Consider the following 23,036-nt stretch of genomic DNA (forward strand, 5'->3'; position numbering starts at 1 on the left):
GACTAATGTTCTTTAATTCTGACCTGATATGAAAAATAGATTTCTTAAATTAAACTGTAAAAGACCACTAAAAAGGAGACCATCACACAGTTGCAAGCAAGCAGTAAATGCAAATTAAATGTCTTAAATATGTTCCAAAGCAGCAGGAATTCCAATAGCTTACTTACACGCATGCATTTATGACCAAGATTATAATAATATTTAATGAGGAATATCTAAATAGAGACTTATAAATAGAAAAAGCTATCAATACATTACCATTGTTCCATTATCTGGCATCATCTGCGATCCCAAGTTTGCCGTTCCCTCTGGCCCCATGGCAGGACCAGGTCCCATAGTAGTAGGAGTAGTAGTAGTAGTGCCAGGCATTGCTGCTCTGTTGTTCATATTCATATTCATCATTTGCGCAGGGCCTTGGTTACTAGCAGCCGCTGGGCTATATGTATCTACGTAAAACAATTTTTCTTTTACTCAAAAAGTACCGGCATTAGCCACAACAATTTATAACTGTTCAAAAGTCTTAAATATTTTGTGACAGGACGAGTGAAGCTTGTGTTTCCTTATCAAATACTAAGCCATTTTTACTTTGGGACCATACATAAATTTCCTTGTTAAACAACGCAAAAAATAACTGGGCCAACAATCCCAGAATGAAAGATTCTCTTTAATATGAGGCAACATACTAGCACCCCGAATGAATTTTAAAAATGAATTATTTAAGAAACATTTCAAATAAACCGTACTTATACACGTATGAACAATTAGTGTTAAAAAGTATTAGAAATGAAACATTCAATACTACAGCTTTATGCTTCCATTAAAGAAACCTACTGATACAGTGCTTTTCACATTTTAAAGAATCAAGATAGTTGAAGCCTGATAGTAGTATTCGGTTTAATAAATCAAATAGGACTGCATATAACAATAACCATTATTAAAAATTCTTCACAAACGTAAACTTTCACAAAAGGAAACATATCAACAAAGTAAAGTGCATGTCAAAATATTGATTAAAGCCCTCGAATATGCAACATCAAAATGCACAGTAAATGGGACAAACCAAAAAAAGTGCACAAGTTTGTTGCATGTTTATACATGATTAAAAACAAAGAAAATTTTACATAGATCTCTCTAATAAAATGATCTACTGTATCTAAAATACATCACTTCAAGAAACAAAGGTGAACTATAACATAATTTTTCAACATTCACACATATTTACTAAATATTAAAAATAAAAGGACCATAAGGCAGATACTGCTCATTGCTTTACAATTCAGAGGCCAATACACGATGAAAACAAACCTCTGTGTTGTAAGCTTATAATGTTTTCTTCCCAAAACAGCCTGACCAGACAGACCTACTGCTACTACAGGTGTTCAATACTGAAATACTTTTTTGTTACTATGACATAACGTTATACTACACCATTGTAAAATTATAAATTACATTAGAAATGAGACAGAGTTAGGCCACAGAGAGGACTACAAACAAAGGCCTGATGATATGGAGTCATTTGTTATCCGTATTTACAAATTTAATTTTAAGCAGTTGTTGCCAAATAAGCTGTATTAAATATCTTTGACAGTAAGTTCCTAAAGAAAACAATGTACCTGGATCTCCAAGGAAAACTTGATACACAACCTATATCAAGAGGAGCAAAGAATAGCCTGGCCATCCAAAACAAACATTCAAAGAGTGCCAAATTCTTTTCTCTTTTAAATATACTGTAACCACACAAGTGGGACTGCTGTAAATTGAAAACAAACACAGTGATGTATATTAATTATAACAGAAATGATTTTTTATAGAAATATTTTTCTACAGCCTTTACACACTATATACATAATAAGGGGTTTGCTGTACACTGACACCATACGTTTTCTAATTGTTTTGAACGCTGAATGATACTTGAACATTATATTCTAGTCCATATATTAGCTGCAACATTGCTATATTTGTTGCATTAGGAAACATGTTCAACATAAAAGACTGAAAAGTGCTTGTCATAGATTAATTATTTCACACTGAATAATATAAAATGGTTGCAAAAGTAGCTTTGAATTTTTTCATTTACATGTGTACTACTACTGTTGTATAACTCGATACAAATATAATTCAAAGAGGCGTCTTGAAGGGGCTCAGCCATTTGTAGCTCTACTTATACTAAGCAGCCAAAAACATGGAAGAAAACTGCTCTTAAATTTTAATATAGCATTTAGTCAGTATTAAGAAAAGTTACCATTGTTCATGCTTATTAAACAGAATTGCTATTGAAGCTACAAGCATGGCAAGAAGAGCAGATAACTATAAGACCACCAGTAACGGCACACTACACGATAGCGTGCAGTGAATAAACTTGACTTGAGCATTCGTAGTTTGTATGTTTAGCATTTGTTTGCTCAGAGGCTGATGCGCTTGCTGCTTCCTGAGCAGCTCTTCTTTTCTCCACCCTAGTGGCCCGCTTCTTCTCTTCTTTCATCTGCATCTTTTCACGTTAAAACTGATTAAGTCAGTGTTTGTGTTGCAATTACTTAGTCATTTTTCTGGCACATGAGGCAGATTGAACACTTAAGAATGATTTGAGATATGAAGCGGTAGAGGACGTGATGTCGAAGGTGGTAGGCGCCCATATGCAGGTGCCGCACAGCTCCCCTCGCTGGAGCTGCCGAGAGTTCATTGTACAATAAAATAAAAAATAAAAAGAGGAATAACCTTGGAGGTCAATCATCACCCCGAAAGCAAAGAATAGAGGTCATGTAGTATATGTGTACCAAACTTCAAGTCAATAGGTTAAACGGTTTGCGAGCTACAGGTGATTTAAAATCCTAGACAGACAAATGGACAGCCACAGTAGCATATTATATAAGATTATAGAAGGGCGAAAGAAGGGCTACAAAAACTCAAGTCATAAATTAGAAATTTATGTTTAATCATAACATGGGGTAAAAAGATAATATTGTTTTAAATCTGACCTTTACCACTCATTATGTAAAAAAAACTCTCTCCTCTCCAGGTAAATTGCATGAACAGAACTTTCTTGATCAAAAAAGGTGACAAACTTTAAATTTAAATTTATTCTGTTAATGAGATGTAAACACAATGCTGTTCAGAATAAATGATTGATAATTGTGGGAAAGAAATTACATACTTTAGCTGCTTGAAGCATCCAAATTAATGCAGAACTATTTACAACAAAGGTAGTGTAAATGTTTTAAAATCATCAAGATTAGGAATTCACAAAGAATTTCTACAAAAAAAAAAAATTTAAAAAAATAAAACCAGGACACCTTTACATATAAATAAGTTTTTGCTTTTGATAAAACAGCAACATGTAGGCTTACCGGAGACTCTTTCCTCTTACAAAATAATATATATATATAGTTCAATGAAGAATGTGTACAAAGACATGTGCTTCTAATTTTACCCCATTGCAAGTTGAAACTAGTACTTTAATTATACAACATTAAATAAAAAAGGAATTTCTATGGAAAAAGGAGGTCTGAAGCCAGTACCCATAACAACATTACTTAGTGAGCCTTTCAAGGTATAAATATACATTCACTTATACTTCATTAAAGATGGTGTATTGTGACTCTTAGCACTCCTGAGTTGTTGTAAATAAGGGACAACAAAACCAGAATGATTTACCCACTAGGATGAAAGGTTTTCTTTGTCAGGTACATTTTAGAATGTAGTGTACAAATTTCAATAGCATTTTGTTCATAATTACTTCCTGGATGCAACAACTACAACAGAAAAATGTATGTCAGAGTACAATGTGGGTAGACATGGGGAAAATGGAGCAAAGGTACTACAATGATGAAACTGAGGAGAACCAGTTTTCCCTTGATAAGTAATAAAACATTTTAAATTGGGAAAGGAGAAGTAATCATTGCTTCATTTTAAAATGACCTGCAGCTAACACAAGTTTAAAAATTTAAATAAAATAAAAAAAATCAATGGTAGAACAAGTATCAAGTCACTAAAATTTACATGCTCTATATAAACATTTTCCTTTGGCTTTTTGTTTCCTTGGCTCTACATTATAACATTGGAATACTGAAAATAGAACTCTGAATAAATGTAACAATGACTTTAGAAAACAGGAATGTACTCACTCCTTATATGTATTACTTGCTTTGATTTCTTAAACAGGTTTAACAAAGCAGGTTAGCTGCAATGAAAAGCATCATGTGCATAAAATAAAAAAAGACTATATTTACTGTTCAATAATCAAGCAAAAGGAAAAAATTTAAGATAATAAGAAATTAACTATATCTGGCATTTTGGGCCTCATAGGATTAATGATGTGAAATTTCACACTAAACACTCTGATTTTGATAATGAAGTATCAGTTAAGATGAACACTAAAAATTTGTAATTTAAATAGTTAGGCTTATGCTTTTTTATTTTTGGTGGCTAAAAGTGAAGGCTTATTTGTGACTGTGCTGAAAGTTTAAATAACATATCAAAAAAGTGTTTACATCTACAAGTCATTTTTTTTCTACTGACCAAGTAAAGCAGAGTTTGGATGTGATGCATGCTGTTCAATGGGTGAAGTAACTGCTTTTCAAGGTGGGCTGTGTGCACACAGCAGTTAAGTTAGTATAGCCCAAAAAATAATTCAGTTCAGGTCAACCAGACAGGATGTACTAGCAGTTTCTAAATGAAAGAACTGCAATGTAAAAATAAATTGAAAAATAAATAAAATGTATTTATTTTTGTGAGGGCACTAGTAAATTTGGTACCTCAACCAATATTACAAATCTACTTATTTAGTTTCAAGGTTAGTAAGAACCAAACCTGGCCTTCTAGCATCAGGCAGAAAACAATCCAGGACAAGAAACCTAATAAATTACAGAATACATTTCCATACTCCCACATTCAGATACCAAAAAACATGACAAGCATGTATAGGAGAATGTGCACCAGAACACACTGGCAATACGTAATCTTCACAAAGAGACAAGGTAAGATCTCATCTCAATATCCTCACATGACCATTGTGCCACCCAAAACTAACTTCAAAACAAAAATTTTCTAAAGACCTTTTCTAAAAAACCAAAAGTTTCTTTATTTTATTGAGAATTATGTACAGAGATATATTTCATGCTAGTTCTAGTTACTCTGATCCATGCAAACATGTCTGCTGTTACTGGTCCATTAACATAGTATTCTCTTCGTATTATGTATATATACTTGTACTTTGCTAAGGGAAAGAATTAGTAATACCACTTTACACAGAATATGCATTCTATTTTTTCCTATATCTGTGTCAAACTAATCCATACGAGCCTGAAAAATACTTAAGATTCAATTTCTGAAATATCTGAATGAAACATACTAAAAAAATAACATTGCACGTTTGAACAGTTTTAAATGTTTTCTCCTCCAAAGACATAGGTAGTACACTAAACAGAATACATAAGTAAATATACATTTTGGAGGTTGAGCTACATATGGAAACTTGCTATTACTTGCTAGAATACATTTTTACTAAAGAATGTAACATGTAATACAATGAATAGAAATAAAACATGTTGTGAGCATAAAATAATTAAAACAAATGACACATATAAAAGTTGACTAAAAGTATGTAGGATAATGGTTATAACTGCAGAATTTTTCAAATTGTAAGAGTTACATTTTGTGAATCATTTAAGGAATCTATGCATTTTAATTAAATTAAATTAATTATTTTATGGGTGTCCCACAATTGTACTTTTGGTCGCATAAAACCAACAAAATCTCAGTACAAGAATAAAAAATACTTTTTACTTTTCAGTTCATTTGTTAATAAAATGGTTTTACTTAAAAATCTTTTTTTTAACTATCCTAATGCCACACAGTCCTTGGTAAATTATAAAAATCTTGACTTGGGGGTGGGAGGACAAGAATGACATTAGTGACAATAGTGGAATTGAAACTACAATCTAAAAGTAAAATGTAACATTCATTCATGTTCATTTTACATTTCACAAAATCCTAACCACGGTGAAATCTTACAAGTGTAAAATACTGGAAATGTGCATTTGTCTATTGGAGAATTGAACCTTCAGTCTCTCTTGGAAAAGCCCAACACAATATCCGCTGTGCCAGTATGGTCAAAACACAAAAGAGTATTTCGGCAAATCTGTATGTAAATGATGAAAACTTGGTAAAATTTAAAAATGAGTTTCTGTACACTGGTCTCGAACCTTTGACTAGCTGATTGAACATCCAACAAGCTAACCATCTGGCCAATGAGGCTTAACTGTTATATTGAAAAAAATTGACAAAGTTTCAACATCAATTAATCAAAAATTATTTTTTTTTTTTTAAATGAATTTGCCCATATTGGTCTTGAACCTTTGACCGTTTGATCGAAACTGTAACATAACAACTTGACCAACACTGCTAATTTTTCAAATATATGTGTGTTGGCTAAAAGCATAACATAAGGCAATGAGAAATTTAAATTTGACGCAATTAACATACAGATCCCAGGCCAAACCTGATAAAATACTGCATTATCACCGGAGATGAGCATTCATCCAAAGGTTGGAAGGAAAGTGGTTTGGTAAAAGTAAGTAAAAAAAATTGATCGCAAAATTTGACCCAGACAAACAAAGAGGGCAAGTTGAATATAATTGTGTAATAAAAAGTAATATCTAACCGGCTTTACACAATTATAATTTCAAAAATACTCAGTGGCAGAAACCCAGAAAAATAGAATGTGGTTTAAACTACAGAAAAATCAAAAGAAGAAACCAATCCCATTACAGTGTATATAAATTTGGGGCAATGCCCCCTTAAACAAACGTCCTGCCCCCTTAATTCAAAATTTTAGAAGTTGAGAAAGAAAATAATAAGATTGCCCACAAACTGAATATGGACAAGATTTACTACAGTGGCTGAAAAATCGACTGAAAAAGGCACAAATGACATGATAGGTTTCACCTCTTGTTCGCTTTTTCCCTCCCTGCTTTGTTTGTGCGCAGCTCTCACAGCACTCGGCAGAGATCCCCCACTCACCCCTCCCCCAACTAAACATCCAATCACTGTTAGTATGCAAAGGACCCGGTGTCAGGTTTCTCAAAAGGCTGGGCAGAACAAAATGAGCTGCGCAACAGCGGGAGGCTTTGAGGAAGCAGCAAATCTCTGTTGAGAAAATCACAGCGACTCGTGAGATAATTAACAACAACTAAAAAATACATCTATATTTGTACAGTCAATGGGGGACTAGTCCATTGTTCTTCTCACAGTTTCAGTCTGGTAGAGAAGTGTTTCTTTCTCGCACAAGCACCACTGTGAGCCTGTCTGCTGCATAGAGCCGACTGGAGGACCTGTGTCTGTCAGACCCAACACAAAGCCCCGCCTCAGCTTTCAACAGTTTTCTTGTTTCATATACTGATGTAATCCCAGCGATTTTAGTAAAGCTTATTCACTTTCCACCCAGCTTCCAGCAGCTCACAAAGTGAAAGTTAATGCTGTGAGATGCATCCTTTTTTCCAAGCTTTTAAAAAGTGTGGCGCTGCCCCTGCCTGTACCAATAGCAGTAGCAATGATGCTGCTGCTGGTACATCAGAGACAGCAGCTAGCATGTCTACTCCTGTGGCATCAACAGGCACTGCTTCTCCTGTACCTCTGACAACAATTGCTGCCCAAAACAACCCACTCAGCTACCCAGTGACTTAAATGGCAATACACCATCCCAGTCAATACTGGGTAGTTACCCGAAACGTGCATTTGGTGGTACAACATTAAGATCATTCAATCCTGCCTGGTACCGCACACGACCATGGCTGGAGTAACTCTGTTGTGCGGGACGCACGCTTCTGTTTCCCCTGTTGGAAATATGGCAGCACTGTTAATGAGAGGGATGTAGTTTTACCTTAACTGGTTTTAACAACTGGAAAGCAGCACTTTATCGAGACAAGGGGCTACAGAGGCATGTGTCCAGCCACAACCATGTGCATGCTTCATGTATCTGGACTGAGCATAAAAGCAGAGAGGCCACAGGGGGGACTGTGGATTCAATGTTGGTTGGTAAAACACAACTTGAAAGATAACATTACTATGTCAAGAGTATTGGTAGTGCTATAAGGTTTCTCTGTGTAAATGAGTTGGGGCTCCGTGGGACTACAGAAACCTAGAGACATGTTGCAGCGGGTAATGATGATGACATTGCTTCAGGTATTTTTCTAAAACTGATGGAATATACCTTAGAGAAGGATGAGAAGCTAGCAAGCATTGCTAAGGGTATCCCAAAAATGCAAAATACACATCTAAGGATATCCAAAATGAAATTATCCAAACACTGGCTGACATGGTGCTTGGAGAGGTCAGGAAAAAATATGAAAGTGCTGATTCTGCAGGGTTTTGCCTCAAAAGTGATGGGACCAGGGATAGGTGCAATGTGGAAAATTTGTATGTGATAATATGGTTTGTCAGAAATTCCATGCCAGAGGAGCATCTTATTGGGTTGCTTGACTTGCAACAGCTTGATGCAGAGTACATCACCTGTGAGATACTGCTACACCTTTCTGATGCCTGCTACAGTGCTGACAGTATACTGAGCCAGTGTTATGATGGGGCTTCTGTGATGAGTGGGGTTAGAGGTGGTGTACAAGCTCTGCTACAAAAGAGGCTTGACAGATATGTCCCATATATCCACTGCTACAACCACCAACTGCACTTAGTGGTGGTGAAAAAAGTTGTAGAGTGAACTAAATAGGCTAAAAAAATCTTTTTGCACACGGCTCACTCTGCATGGCATGCACAACCACTATGTGCTCTATGAGGTGACAAGGTGCACTGTGGACAATCAAGAACTAATCCTTAGTATCCTATCTGAGATGACAGAGGACGATGATGCTGCAGTTAACCTGTGTACCGAGGCATCGGGCCTGCTATGCCAAATTAAGAGGCATCACTTCTTTGAGATTGGAAAGTTCCTAGTGCGGGTGCTTGGTGTCTTGAAACCAGCAAATGCTATTCTACAGTCTCGAGTCAGTTGATCTGTGCAGTGCTTCTGAAGTTGTTAGTGCAGCACTGGACTCCTTAAAAAACATCCGTGAGGATCACTGTTGGGGAGTGTCATCTTCTGCTGAGGATGAGTCACATCCAACAAAGAGAAGGAGAACAATGAGCAAACACCTGGGTAAAAGTGTTGTGCTTTCAACTTTGGGCCATACAGACTCTGGTAACCCAACCATTTCCCCCCATCAGTCTCTGAAAAGATCCCTGCTTAATATCCTTGACAGGGCCAATTCAGAAATGGAAACTAGATTTTCACATAACAATATTGACCTGATGAGAGCCATATCTAGTCTTGCACCCAAATCTAGCGCATTTGTAGATCCCACCCTGTTGCACCCTCTAGCTGTGATGGCTGGCACTGTAGCAGATGTTGTAAGTCTGAAAAGCGAAGTTCTTGTGGCAAAACTGCTCAAAAAATGTTCAAAGGAAACAGACCCGTCCACTGTGTGTAAACTCCTGCAGGAGTACAAGGAAGCATTTCCTGAGTTACATAAATTGTATGTAACAGCCCTGGTAATTGGTGTGTCTTCAGCATCGTGTGAGAGTTCCTTCTCCACTTTGTCATGGGTCCTAACCCCCTATTGTCGCACCATGTTACATAAAAGAAAGAGGAATTTGGTGATCTTGGCCCATGAGAAGTCCATAACAAATAACTTGGATATGGATGAATTTGCAAGAGTTTTTGCAAAGGGAAACGGGAGACTGTTACAGGTATTGTAGAGAGGATTGAGGAGAAAGGAGCTGTTCAGTTGCTTTCAAAACAAACAAGCTTAAAACAAGACAAAATGACAAAAAATGAAGAAAAAAGTTAAAATGTTCTGTTCTAAATCTGTTGTGTTCTACAAATTAGTTTGAGAATTGTAGGAAAAGACATGGTGAATTGGTTTTTTTTTTTGTTTGTTTGTTTTTTTAAATTACTATGCCAACCCTTAACAGTTAAATATTGGCTATATTGAGATGTCTTATTTTATTCTTATTTTGCAAATTTATTTGAGAATTAGGCCATCCAATTAAGATAAATTTTATGTTGCTGGTTGTACAGATCTGGATGGATAATTTTATTCATAATTTTATTTTTTTTTATTCTATTTTTCAGTTTTATTTTTCAAGACTTGGTGAATTGATTTTTTTTTTTTATAACTTGGCCTACCCTTTTTAGTTTTGTTAATATTGGCAACAGTGAGAAGTGTTATTGTAGGGTTTGAATATATTTGATATAGGCCATCCAATTAAGGTAAATGTCATGTTTTTAGTTGTTATAATCTGATGAGGAATATTTTATTTTATTTTTTGTTGTTTTATTTTTCAGTTTTCCTCCTGAGGGATTGCCACCTTATCGTGGTCAGGGGGTTTGCGTGCCTTAGTGACCCTAAGAGCTACACCAGCAGAAGCTTAGCCTTCAGATGGGACACCTAAGTTAGACAAGTCTTAGGGTAGAGGCCTGACAAAGTGCAATCCAATTACATGACAAAGGCAGTTATCCAGAGCACCACCACCCCACCCTTTTCCCACCTCCATCGCCACCATGTGCCCCTTCACATTTCTGTCTGTCCCCTTAAATATGCCCGTCTAGAACCGGCCCAGAGTAGTACTGTGCTGCCTATGTATATATGTTAGCAATTCACAGTAATGAAAGCAAACAGATGTCTTCCTATAACTTTATAAGATAAAAACACTTTTTTTTAGAATTACAGCTTTGAACTTGGTCAAGACATTTAAAATTTAAACTGCCACATTCAAATTTTAATCGTGGTTATACCAAGCCCTCTGTTTATGCACAGGGTATGATAACTGCAATATACAATCTGTAAAATCATCCCGCAATCACAGGTGCTGTCAATGTCACTAAATACTTGCAGGGCAAATAATTACAACACATTTCTAACTGAAAATAAACTTCTCAGAACAAGACAGCATAAAAGTAAAACATAGTATTTCTTGCATTGGCAATTATATCTACACAGCTGTCCAAATTACCCTAACTGGAAATGATGAAAATATAAGTTTCATCTATTATGAGATAGAAACAAATCACTGTTAAATATTTTGTGATTATGAGAAAACAAAACTGCAAAAAATACTACAGAAATCCCTTAAAATATCCTGACTACACATACACATGATTAAAAGTATTAACTTGTGTACAGTAAGTCACATTAATACCAAATTAGATTTGCATACATTAGGTATTATGTACAAAAATCAATAGTAAACTGTATTTTCTATAAAACCATATAAACTGCAATAGAAAAATGTTATTGAATGATGGACTATACTGCTAATACCAAAAAAAAGTTAATTTCTTGTTACACTTTCATTTTCAGATTTGCAGAGCATTAATACTGTTCATACTGTGAACTACACAAACAAAAATAAAGAAAAAAGAATGCTCAGTTTACTTCAAAGAATATAAAACATACTTCTAACACTGAAAACTATAATTCATTTAGTTAAATGTATACAATAAAAAATTTAAATCAATGCAATTTTCAGCTAACTGCTTTTGGACTATATACAGTGTAAAACATTAAGTAAATATTTAATCTTTAAAAAGTTAAATATGAAACAATTCAAAATATTAACAAAAACACACAAGAAATTTATGTACAGTCCCGAAACTTAAGAAAACATAAGCTCCACAACGCCATTTGATTGATGGCTTCATGACCCTACCTCCCACATTAATGGCTCCACGTGCACCCATATCACTCATTCTCATTTCCTGTTCTCTCTGAAAGTAAAAACAGTTTGTATGGTCAACCTAACCATTACCAAAACTGTGAGGGGAAAAAAAATAAACAATGTGAAGGATATCATATTTTCAAATTTCTAAGCAGATATTCAAATACTCCACTGAAAAGCTTCCCCTCCCCAATTAAACTACTATAACAAATGACCCCTTTATAGAAAAAGGACAAAAAAAAAAGAAACCTTAAACTTAAGATTTTCAGTATAGGAAAAAAAATCTACTTAAACCATGTAGGACATTCATTCATCATTTTAGCTATAATTAAAGTATGACATTCTTCATATTTTATTAGCCTAGTTATGCAAATTTGCCATATAATTCAACATGGCAAGGCACTCCAAATTATACAACTCTAGGACAGTTTTCATAATCTTAATAATGCATTTTGAAAGACTCCTTTAAAAATCAAAATGGATACAAGGAAATAACAGTTTAAGTAGTCTTCAATGCAACTAATCCAATAAATTAAAGAAAAATAATGCATGAACAAGGAGTAACCGCTCCTGAAAAACCGATCTCTCTCTCTTTCTATAAATAAAACACATACATTCAACTTAAAGAATAGAAGCAATATTATTATAACTAGGCAAAAATGTAAAAAAAATGAGAAAATAATCAATAGGATTATTCTTTAAAAAGAAAGCCACAGGCAACAATTCACAGCTAATTGAAAACACACATACACACACACACACACTCTCTCCCACCTTTTCTTCCTCCCACCTTCCAAGTGTAACTTTTGTGCTATTAACATATAAAATTATTTTGGAAACAAAGAAATGCATTTCAGGAGCTTTATCTTCTACAGCCACATTAAGCCACCTATCCAGAATTTAATAGGAGCAGGACATATTTTCATTAGAAAGGTCATACTAAAAGGTGATCACTGGTATTTCTTGAACAACTGATTAAATAACTGGAACAAAGATATTCGTCTTGCATGTATTCAGTAATCATTCAAATCCATCATTCCATTAAATTAATATCTTTATCCCACAATTCATGGTCCACAGAGAGCCACGGTTTACTTTAGCACTTTCAGACCCAAGACAGTAATAAAAGGTTGAATGACCAGGGAGACTGCATAGCTCCCATATTCATATATCTAAATTTGATCATACTGAGCCAATTTTTATTTGCCAATCAACCTAAGATGTATTTTTTTCGGATCATGTAAGATAACCAAATAACCCAAAGAAAAGCTTAAGCAAGCTCATTGAAAATGAATTGAATTTGAACCAAACCTCACAAAGCTAAGCATATTAATAAAAGAACAATTATTGGAGCAACAAAAAGCAAAATAAAAATATATGCCATTCTTGGAGGGTGTTAAATATTCAAAAAAGACTGATCAGTTGCAGAATTGGTCTTGCTTGTTGTTTCCAGGAGCAGCAGTGTTACAATGTACAGAAAGACCACAGTGAATTTAACTTAAACATATGTTTGTACGGTTTTGGAAAAATCTAGATGAATAGGATTATCACACTTGGGCTTAATGGCCTGTTACCAAAATTGTTTTAATCTTATAAAATGAATTTATATATTTATTATATACACACACATAGTGAATTCAGAAAGCATAGTCAGGCACCAGCTTACGGCTCCATTTGGTACTGGCCATTTGGCCGAATGTCAAATTGACCATACATTGGTCATAAAGTGTACAGGTCATTTAAATGTCAGTATGGAGTATAACAAACCAAGTTTCAAGTCTCCATGGCAGAATGCGGAGTCAGTTAAAGGAAGGCAGTGCAGGCGGAATGTGTAAGAATTAGCCACATGGAGGAGCAGTGATGAAAATTAAAGGACCCTCCAAAGGGTCAAAACATATTATTGTTATTTCACACATTCTCATAGCAAAACATTTCTTACTATTAATAAGGTGTTTATCTTCTTCATGGATGATGACCGCGCAAACCATCTGCACATATTGGAGACATAAAGAGGTGCCAGTTGCCTGAAGTGTGACTTTTAAAAAAAAAAAAAAAAAAAAAAAGGCTGCATACCATAGCCAATCACTGATTTTAGGAATTTCTGGAACATTATCCCCCTATTGATTTCCTAGTCTCAGCCATAATCGCGAATGGTCTAAACTTGGTTGGCAATAAATCAGCACACAACTGTATTCAGATCCCTCCACTTTTTCACATTTTTATATGTTGCAACCTTTATTTAAAATTCTACATTAAGCAATACTCAAAAAACCAAAATGACAAAAAATAAACTGAAATATTACATTTACTCAGTAGTCGTCGAAGCACCTTTTGAAGCAGTTACATTCTGGAGTCTTCTTGAGTATGATATAACACAACTATCTTTTAGAAGTCCACTCAAGTTCGCTGTCAAGCTGGTTGGAGATGGCTAATGCAACTATTTTCATGTCTCTTCAGGTATATTTGATTGGGTTCAAATCCGGGCTCTGGCTGGGCCACCCTTAGCCACTCTTGTATTGACTACGCATTGGGCGGAGGATCTTTGTCCTGTTTAGCAGATAAACCTTTGGCCCAGTCTTAGGTTCCGAGCATTTTGGAGCAGGTTATCATTAAGGATATCTCTGTACTTATTCCATTCAGCTTTCCCTCAACATGATCCAGTCTTCCAGTCCCTGCTGCTGAAAATCATTTTCAGAGCATGATGCTGCCACCATCATGCTTCACTGCTGGAATGATATTGCACAGATGACAAATGGTGCCAGCTTTCACAAACACAATGCCAATATTGGTATAATCAGAGCAGAGAATCTAGTTTCTTACAGTCTGGGCAACTTTAAGATGTCTTCTTGCAAGCTCCAAGTGGGTTTTCATGTGCCCTTAAATGTACTCAGTTGTAAAGTCCAGATTAGAGAAGTGTTGCAACGATGGTTGTCCTTCTAGAGGAATCTTGCTTCTCCACAAAGTTTCTGCGGAACTCATGGTCAGAGAGACCATCTGGGTCTTGGTTACCTTTCTTACCATTGCCTTTCTTCCACAACTGCTCAATCTGGCCAGCTCTAAAATAGTCATGTTTGATCCAAATTTCCTCTATTTATGGATTACGAAACTTCATTGCTGGAGGATTTTTTTTTATTTGTAGCCTTCCTTAGATTTGTGCCTCAACACAATCTTCTCTCTGAGCTCTACAGGAAATTTCTTCAAACTTGTACCCTTGACACATATTGTCAACTGCGAGACCCTCTATAAATGGGTGTGTCTTTCCTAATCATGTTCAAACAACTGACTTGACTACAGGTGGACTCCAATTAAGGTGCTGAATCATTCGAATGATGATGAACAGAATGGGAGGTACCAGGGCCAAATTTTTAGTGTCACAGCATAGGGTCTAAATATTTGTATTAAAAATAAAATTAAATATCTCATTGACACATTTGCAAAAATTTCTAAAATACCATTTTTGGTTTGTTGTTCTGGGGTATTGAGTGTAGCTTAATGCGGGGAAAAAATTATTCTAAATGATTTTAGCATAAGGCTACAATGTAACAAAATGTGGAAAGAAAACTGAAGGGATTAGAATACTTTAGCAGTCTGCTGTGTGTGTGTGTGTGTGTGTGTGTGTGTGTATACACACATACACGTATATACATACACACACAAAAGTATATACCAATCAGCCACAACATTAAAATAATTAAGAGGTGAACTGAATAATGTTTATTACCTTGTTAAAATAGCACCCGTCAAGGGCTAGGATGTATTAGGCAGTAAGTAGTCAATTTTTAAAACTGGGCAAGCGTGAGAATTTGAGCTAGTTTTACGAGGGCCAAATTGTGACGGCTAGATGACTGGGTCAGAGAATCTCCAAAATAGCCGGTTTTGTGGGAAGATACTGATATGCAGTGGCTAGTACCTACCAAAAATAGCCCAAGGAAGGACAATCACTGAAACGGTAACAGGAACATGGGCACCCAATGCTTATTAATGCATGTGAGAAGTGAAGGACAGTCCACCTGGTCTGATCCCATGGAAGAGCTACTGTAGCACAAATTGCTGAAAAATGTAATGCTGAACAAGAGAGGAAGGACTCAGAAAATACAGTGTACACAGCTTGCTGCATAAGGAGCTGTGTAGCCATAGAGTGGTCAGATTGCTTATGATGAACTCTTTAAGAATATGTGGATTTACCTAAGGAAGGCATACCAGCAAGATGCCCTATTGGAAGAAAGCAAGCTAGCACTGGCAGTGTGGTGATCGGGTCAACGTTCTGCTGGGAAGCCTTGGGTCCTCGTATTGATGTGGATATTATTATGACACATATCACCTACCCAAAGAGTGCTTCAGATCATGTAAACTCCTTCATGGCAACTGTATTCCCTTATGGCACTGGCATCTTCCAGTCGGATAATGAGCCTACGATCTTGTCAAAATTGTTCAGAATAGATTAGAGGAATATTGACTTGGCCTCCAAAATGTCCAAATCACAATTCAATCAAGCATCTGTGGAATGTGCTAGAGAAACAAGTCTGATCCATTAAGGCCCCACCATGCAACTTACAGGACGACTTAAAAGGATCTACTACTAACATCTTGGTTCCAGATTTCACTGGACACCTTCAGAGGTTTTGTGGAATCTATTCCTCGATGGGTCAGAGCAGTTCTGGAGGCACGAAGAGGACCTATACATTATTAGGCACATGGTTTTAATGTTTAGGCTAACTGGTATATATGGATCTGTATATATGGATTATATACATAAACTCTCATTCACTGGGCAAATTATTAGAACACCTGCTTATTAACACAATTATCTATTTAGTCAACTATATGGCAGAAGCACAATACATAAAATCATGCATATACAGGTCAGGAGTTCCATAATGAGGAAAAAATGTGATCTCAGTGATTTTACCTGTTGCTTTATTGTTGGTGACGGACGGGCTGGTTTGAGTATTTCAGTAACTACTGATCTCCTAAGATTTTCAAACAAAAGTGTCTGTAGAGTTTACTCAGAATTGTATGACAAACATAAAACATCTCTGAGTGGCAGTTCTACAGATGGAAATTCTCTGTTTATGAGTGAAGAAAGAATTGAATGGGCAGAGTGGTCTGAGCGGACAGAAAGACTATGGTAACTTACAGAACTACTCTGAAGAACTGTGGTGAGCAGAACTTGAGGTAGATGGGCTACAACATCAGAAGGCCACATTGGATTCTGCTCCTTCAGAAAAAGGAGAAAGCTGAGGCTGAAACAAACACTGCCACACCAAAAACAGAGCATGGTATGATGAATCTTGATTTCTTGTAGGGACAGAATCTTCTATCAACAGCATAAGTCCATGCACCCACCCTGCCTTGTGTCAACAGTCCAGGCTGGTGGTGGAATGGTGTGCCAAATGTTTTTTTTTTAAAAACACACTTTGGCCCAGTTAATGCCATTTAATTATTGCTTGAATGCCACAATCTATTTGAGTATTTGTTCCTGATTGTGTGCATCTCTTCATGGGCACAATTTACCCATTTTCTAATGGATACTTAGAGCATGATAATGCACAATAACCACACCACAAAACGAATGTTGTCTCAAACTGGTTTCATGAATGTGACAAGGAACTCTGTATTGGTCAGTGGCCTTCCCAGTCACCGGACCTGAATTCAAAAGAAGATTCACAGCATGAATGTGGAGCTGACAAATCTACAAAAATTACTTGATGCATTTATGTCAACATGGACCAGAACCACAAAGGGATTGGGGAAATAAATGCAATCAAACAGTGAGGCTGTTCTGTGAGCAAAAGGAAGTCCAAAAAGGTATTAGTATAATGTTAATAATAATATGCTCAGAGTGTGTGTGTGTGTGTATATACACACGCACACACTTCATATTTGCTTTCGGGAACAAACGAAGTATTTATCAGACATTAATGGCAGATTATTATACTAACAATATCATCCATCCACATGATAGGTTAGTCCAATTTTTCAACATGCACCATTTCTCATACTGTAAGAGTACATTACTCTTCAGGAAAGTATAAAAGCTAATAAATATTTTATCTAATATGCAATTTTTTGGAAGTGATCCATTAAATAATAATTGCATTGCAGACAGACAACACAGTAATTCATTAAATCTTGTCATATTAACTTAAATGTAAGGAACACTACAACAGAAATGGGTAACACACAAACAAGTTTCCTCCAGCTTGGATTCAGTTATGTAGAAATACACCTGATTTTAGATATGTGGACTGGCCCCATGTTACAAAAGTTTCTCTGTTCTTTCATTGCTTAAGGCAGAAAATCATCTTAGAGCTGGATGAGCTAAGGAATGCCTCCATGAATTGCAAGGAAAGCAGGACACAAAGCTATGCTGTATATGCCAGTTACTAGGATGTAAATTTTTAAGGTCTAAGAAATCCATATGCAGATTTGATAATCAGATACTGATGGTGCATATTCGACTAGTTTCAAGTAAAATAATAATACTGCTAATAATAATACTGATAACAATACTGATAATAATAACAACAATATATTTATATAGCAGTTTTATACCCTGCTCAAAGCAATTTGCACAGACTGCGGGGAACCACTTTAACAAAATGGTTGCACCTATTGCTTTGAAGTGATTAAGGAAGTCGATCTTTTTGAAATTAGCATGGGGTTCATTATGTGGCAGAGAAGTGCAGTAAAGGATTGGGAAAACTTTTTTTAGCTTGTGAGAGGTTAGGGTGGCCCAGACACAGAGAACAAATTACTGGATGACTTTGAACCATTTCATAAACGAAAGGTACAAGAAAATGTGCCCTTGTTCCACTTTTCCTTTCAAATGCCACAGGCCTCAAGTGCAGCCGGGGAGAGGTTTAGTCCAAGCTGACAAGAAATATATACACACATGCACACACTCAAATAAATACACACAAACTGGACGAAAAGACAAGCAAAACCAATTAAACAAATAATTCTCAAAATTGTGGCATACCATTCAATGTATTACTGAGGAAGTTATCATTTCCATTCAAGATTTCTTATCTAAAAATACCATAATTGCACACAAAGAATTTCACATACTTTGCCCAAGAAGCTAATCTTTCCATTAGCATGCAATGAAAATTAATAATTAAACACTGCATAAAAGGGTAAAAAGAATCAACAGATTATTGAAGAATACATACAAATTATCTTGAGTGCTGTAAACAAGTTAAAACATTTCAAAACATGAAAATGGACTGCACTCAACAGCTAACTAAAAAAAGGGAAAAACATTTTCATTTACAATCTTTGCAAAACAACTACTGTATAATAACATCACTGCAGACAGATGCTAATAACTAACAATCAAATGCAGCAGTAAAAAGGAAAAGTATGACAAGAAAATAGATTTAGGCAAAAACATGTTAGAATGACCACTGCATATGTATAATTTTCTTGTGATTTTTTTTTAATCAATGGAAATTTCTGCCTTCACTGTAATGTTTGCAATATATGAAGTACTACAATTCAGTCAATATTGTCCCTTTTTTTACTTGAAGCTATAATTGGAATCATAGGTAAAAATGAGAAAAACTTCTAAATATAACAAGATAAACACTATTCTCATTGGGACCCACTTTTATATTTTTCACAGTCAAAATGATTTAAGTATCAAAGAAGTTTCCAAGGTTAAGCTGTAAATATTTACTTGTGTTTATCAATAAATCATCTTTAACTCCAGTGGCCTCATGTATAACACCGTGAGTAGAATTCACACTAAAACATGGCGTACGGACAAAAGCAGAAATGTGCGTATGCACAAAAAAATCCAGATACACAAAACCGTGCGTAAGCCAACTTCCATGCACTTCAGCTCCATAAATCCCAGTCAGCGTGTAAAGTAATGCATGTGCACGCATCTGCAGCTCAACCCCGAATCCTCCAAGAATTTTGCACTTTTTTATATGCAAATTAATATAAATAGCCCCTTCTGTTTGGTGTTCAGTTAAAAGACAACTGCAAAAGCATGTGAAAAAAAGAATTTCAGTGAATGCAAAGTGGAAGGAAGGGAAAACATACTATTTGTTGGCTTACATAGTGGGTATAAGCAACAAAAGCATTGTGGAGACACGCGAAAGTTCAAGTTCAGAAAGCAGCAAAGTGCTAAAAAAGAACTCGTCAGATATTCTGTTCCAGACAATATTACAAAATCTGACACCCGGCCCAATGACATGATGGTGCTGCTGTGCCAAGTACGTCTTCAGACACTGGCTGCACACACACACACTTCTACCTTCGAAACTGCCGGGAAGCCATCTGGCTAGGTGCTGACAGACTGTCCTGTTGTCACAAAATGCAACAGTGGATGCTGTAAAAGATGTGGCCAATGAACTAAGGAATAGAAGTGCTGTACTATGTGATCTTGACCACAATTTAAATGAACTGGTTAAAAAATACATTCTGCTAATTACATTGAAACCAAGTTGTAATGCTGTTCTATTTGGCAAATCATTTGGTAGGTCAGGGTCAGGTTCATCATAGCGCATCTTAGGGCTGTTCGATATAATGATATATATCGGATGACAATATGAAAACGTCTATCGCTGCACATTACGCTATCGTTTGTTTCGTGGTGTCGCAAAATAATGAAAAAAATATTGCCGTAAACAGTTTGTTTTGATGGCCACCACGTGGATGCAGACACACTAGCATGGCTGATGAAGACGAGGCAACACCAGGTAGCTCCACACAAAAGGACCTTGTTCCTAAACGAGGGGCTACCTCTGTAGTATGGATATGGTTTGGATTTGAAGAGTCTGACACGGACCAGAAAAAGGTGCTGTGCAAATTATGCTGCAAACCGATCGCTACCACAGACTCCAACACGACAAACCTCTTATGCCACCTCAGCAAAAAGCACGTGAGCGAGCATGCAGAGAGTTTACAACTGAGAGGCAGGCCACGTAGGATATTACAGTTGTAAAGGTACTATTTAAACGAGCATGTTAAAAGCTTGGAAGATTAATTGCTACCAAAACAATTTGCTTAAGGCACAATTTTCCCTGCAGCGTTTGCGGTCAGCGTTAATCTTGTTAAAATTACGTTTACACCACAACTGCATTAACACGGCAAATCTCCGTTAACGAGTTACGCGGATTGCCCGTGCTTGGGGCTGGACGGCATCAACACGTTAGCGCCGTCCAGTCCCACGCACGGGGCGATCAGCTGTAACTCATTAATGGAGATTTGCCACACTACGATGTGCAAATTAACATTTTACTAGAATGTAGCCTAAAAAATATTATATTTAATATTATATATTTAATATATTTTTGTCGTAAGCCTTATTGCTGCTACAGTTTGAAGTACAATGTTTACATTTGGTTTTGACAGTTAATGTTAGACTTGTATTTATTTTGTTTAAAGGGTTTATTGGCCTTATATAGTTTAGTTGTTAGTGCTTTGATCCTTTTATATTTAATATATGTTGTGAGAGTTATTGCTGCTACAGTTCACATTTTGTTTATGTCAGGCATTTTATATAGCAGTATTTTATATTGGGCCTTTAGTAATTTGTTTTTGAAAAGTCTTTTATATTTGATACATTAACATTTTATGTTTACATTCTAAGTCAAACATTTGCTCAAATGTTCTAAATAAAAGAACAGAAATAATTACAAGTTGAGTACTTCTCATTTTTGATTTTTTTAATTTAAATGAAAAAAAAAAAGGAGTGGTGATTATATAAACTATTCACTGAATACAAAGAAAATGTACTATATCGTGATATCGGGATATGAAATGAAATATCGGGATATAAGATTTTGGTCATATCGCACAGCCCTAGCGCATCTGTTCAGGTACATGTCTGCACAATGCAACACACTTTGTGGACTATAGAGCAGCACATTAACAGAGTGGAAATGCATTCCATTTACATAAGCAAATTCATTCTTGGAAGGCACCTTTATAATGTAGAGATGGCACTGAATACCACAATAATTCTCTTCTCTTTACATGGCTATTTAAGGTGACTAGCTATTTTTAAAAGAACTGCTTGCCTTTTGCCGCACTAGTTGGAAATAGCACCTGCTACTGTACAGAGCTGCCATTTTCACAGGCACTCTTACTATAGATGATGCAATGCCAGCTCATTCTTTTGGGGATTAATACCTGGCTGATGTAACTTGTCTGGCACCATTGCAATGGGAATGTGTATGCAGCTGACCACTCCGATTACATTTGGAAAACCGAAAGTTACAGCGAATTGCACTTTGATGTTTCACAATTCAAACACTGAGTAAGGAAATGTTATACATCTGGATGACAAGCTGATAATACAATCCTATACAGCTGGCATGGTGCAACTCTGCGATGTTTGTGAAATAACCGATTTGTCAGCAAGTTCACGCTGAAAACCTCTTGAGGTTAAAAACAAGAGTGAACAGAACTTGCAAAGAAGGGGGCTACTGTGAAGATGTGCGTGGCTTTACGACAAGTTTAGTTTTTATACATTAAAAATTGTGTGAGGAAATGGGCGTACGCAACATTTTTGTGTGTATGCACCGTTTATACATGAGGCCCCAGGTGATTACTTTTTAGAAAAGCCCTTACATTTGTAACAGGATTGTCAACAAGTAATGGATTTTGTAATGTTTCATATCTATAAAGTAGGTATTGTTTTGAATGGGAATACATACACTGACACTACCATATATGATATTTTGTTACTTGACCATTGACATGCTGTTTACACAATAATTCAATTACAAATTAAAAAAACAAATGACAACAAAAACAGAACATGTTGAATGTTATTCACTTTCAAAACAATGATAAAATATTACAAATTAATTAACCCCCGTCCCACCCACTCTTTTCACCTTCTTCGAAAGAGTTTAGCCTATTTTCTTTTTCCTTTCCTGTTGCACTTCAAGGCAATCAAGACATGTGTGAACACCGAAGGCAAATGTGACAAGAAATTTCAGTCAGGATGTGTTGCACACAACTCTCTCAAGTGTTCTCCAAATGACAGGAAAAAAAGACCCATAGTGCAAACTGCATGTCAGTTTAATTACAGGTTTGTGCAAATTTTGACTACTGCAGACCCATCCTGGTAGAACAAAAGAAGCAAAAGTCAAGACCACTTTTGTTTGTAGAAAATACAGACCATGCTGCTTCTTTCAAGACATGCCACAAGATTAGGCCTTGGCCAGATTTTCTAGAGCAAATGTTTATACTGCTAAACATTAATGTTATTCATTAATTTTTCTACATTAAAATAAACAATTTTGTGACTTTTTGCACCAGCAAGTGACACTGTTAAGCTGATACAACCTATGGTGAAGCATCTAACT

At 35.9% G+C, this 23,036-nt stretch overlaps 1 protein-coding gene across 5 annotated transcripts in view; it reads right to left on the bottom strand.

Moving 5' to 3' along the window:
* Window positions 1-23,036, bottom strand: part of pspc1 (paraspeckle component 1) — a 139,098-nt gene that overhangs the window by 36,757 nt on the left and 79,305 nt on the right. For 3 of the 5 annotated variants that reach the window (XM_039743995.1, XM_039743994.1, XM_039743993.1), the window contains exons 7-8: window positions 11,698-11,755; window positions 259-446 (exon numbers count right to left, since the gene is read on the bottom strand). The exons of 1 other annotated variant lie outside the window; for it this stretch is intronic. In XM_039743995.1, the coding sequence (XP_039599929.1) occupies window positions 259-446; window positions 11,698-11,755 (246 nt within the window). Of the gene's footprint in view, window positions 1-258; window positions 447-11,697; window positions 11,756-23,036 lie in introns of those variants that run through there. One more of the 5 variants, XM_039743997.1, reaches the window with a different exon arrangement.

Source organism: Polypterus senegalus, chromosome 2 (assembly GCF_016835505.1).
Source record: "Polypterus senegalus isolate Bchr_013 chromosome 2, ASM1683550v1, whole genome shotgun sequence".
Lineage (NCBI taxonomy): Eukaryota > Metazoa > Chordata > Cladistia > Polypteriformes > Polypteridae > Polypterus > Polypterus senegalus.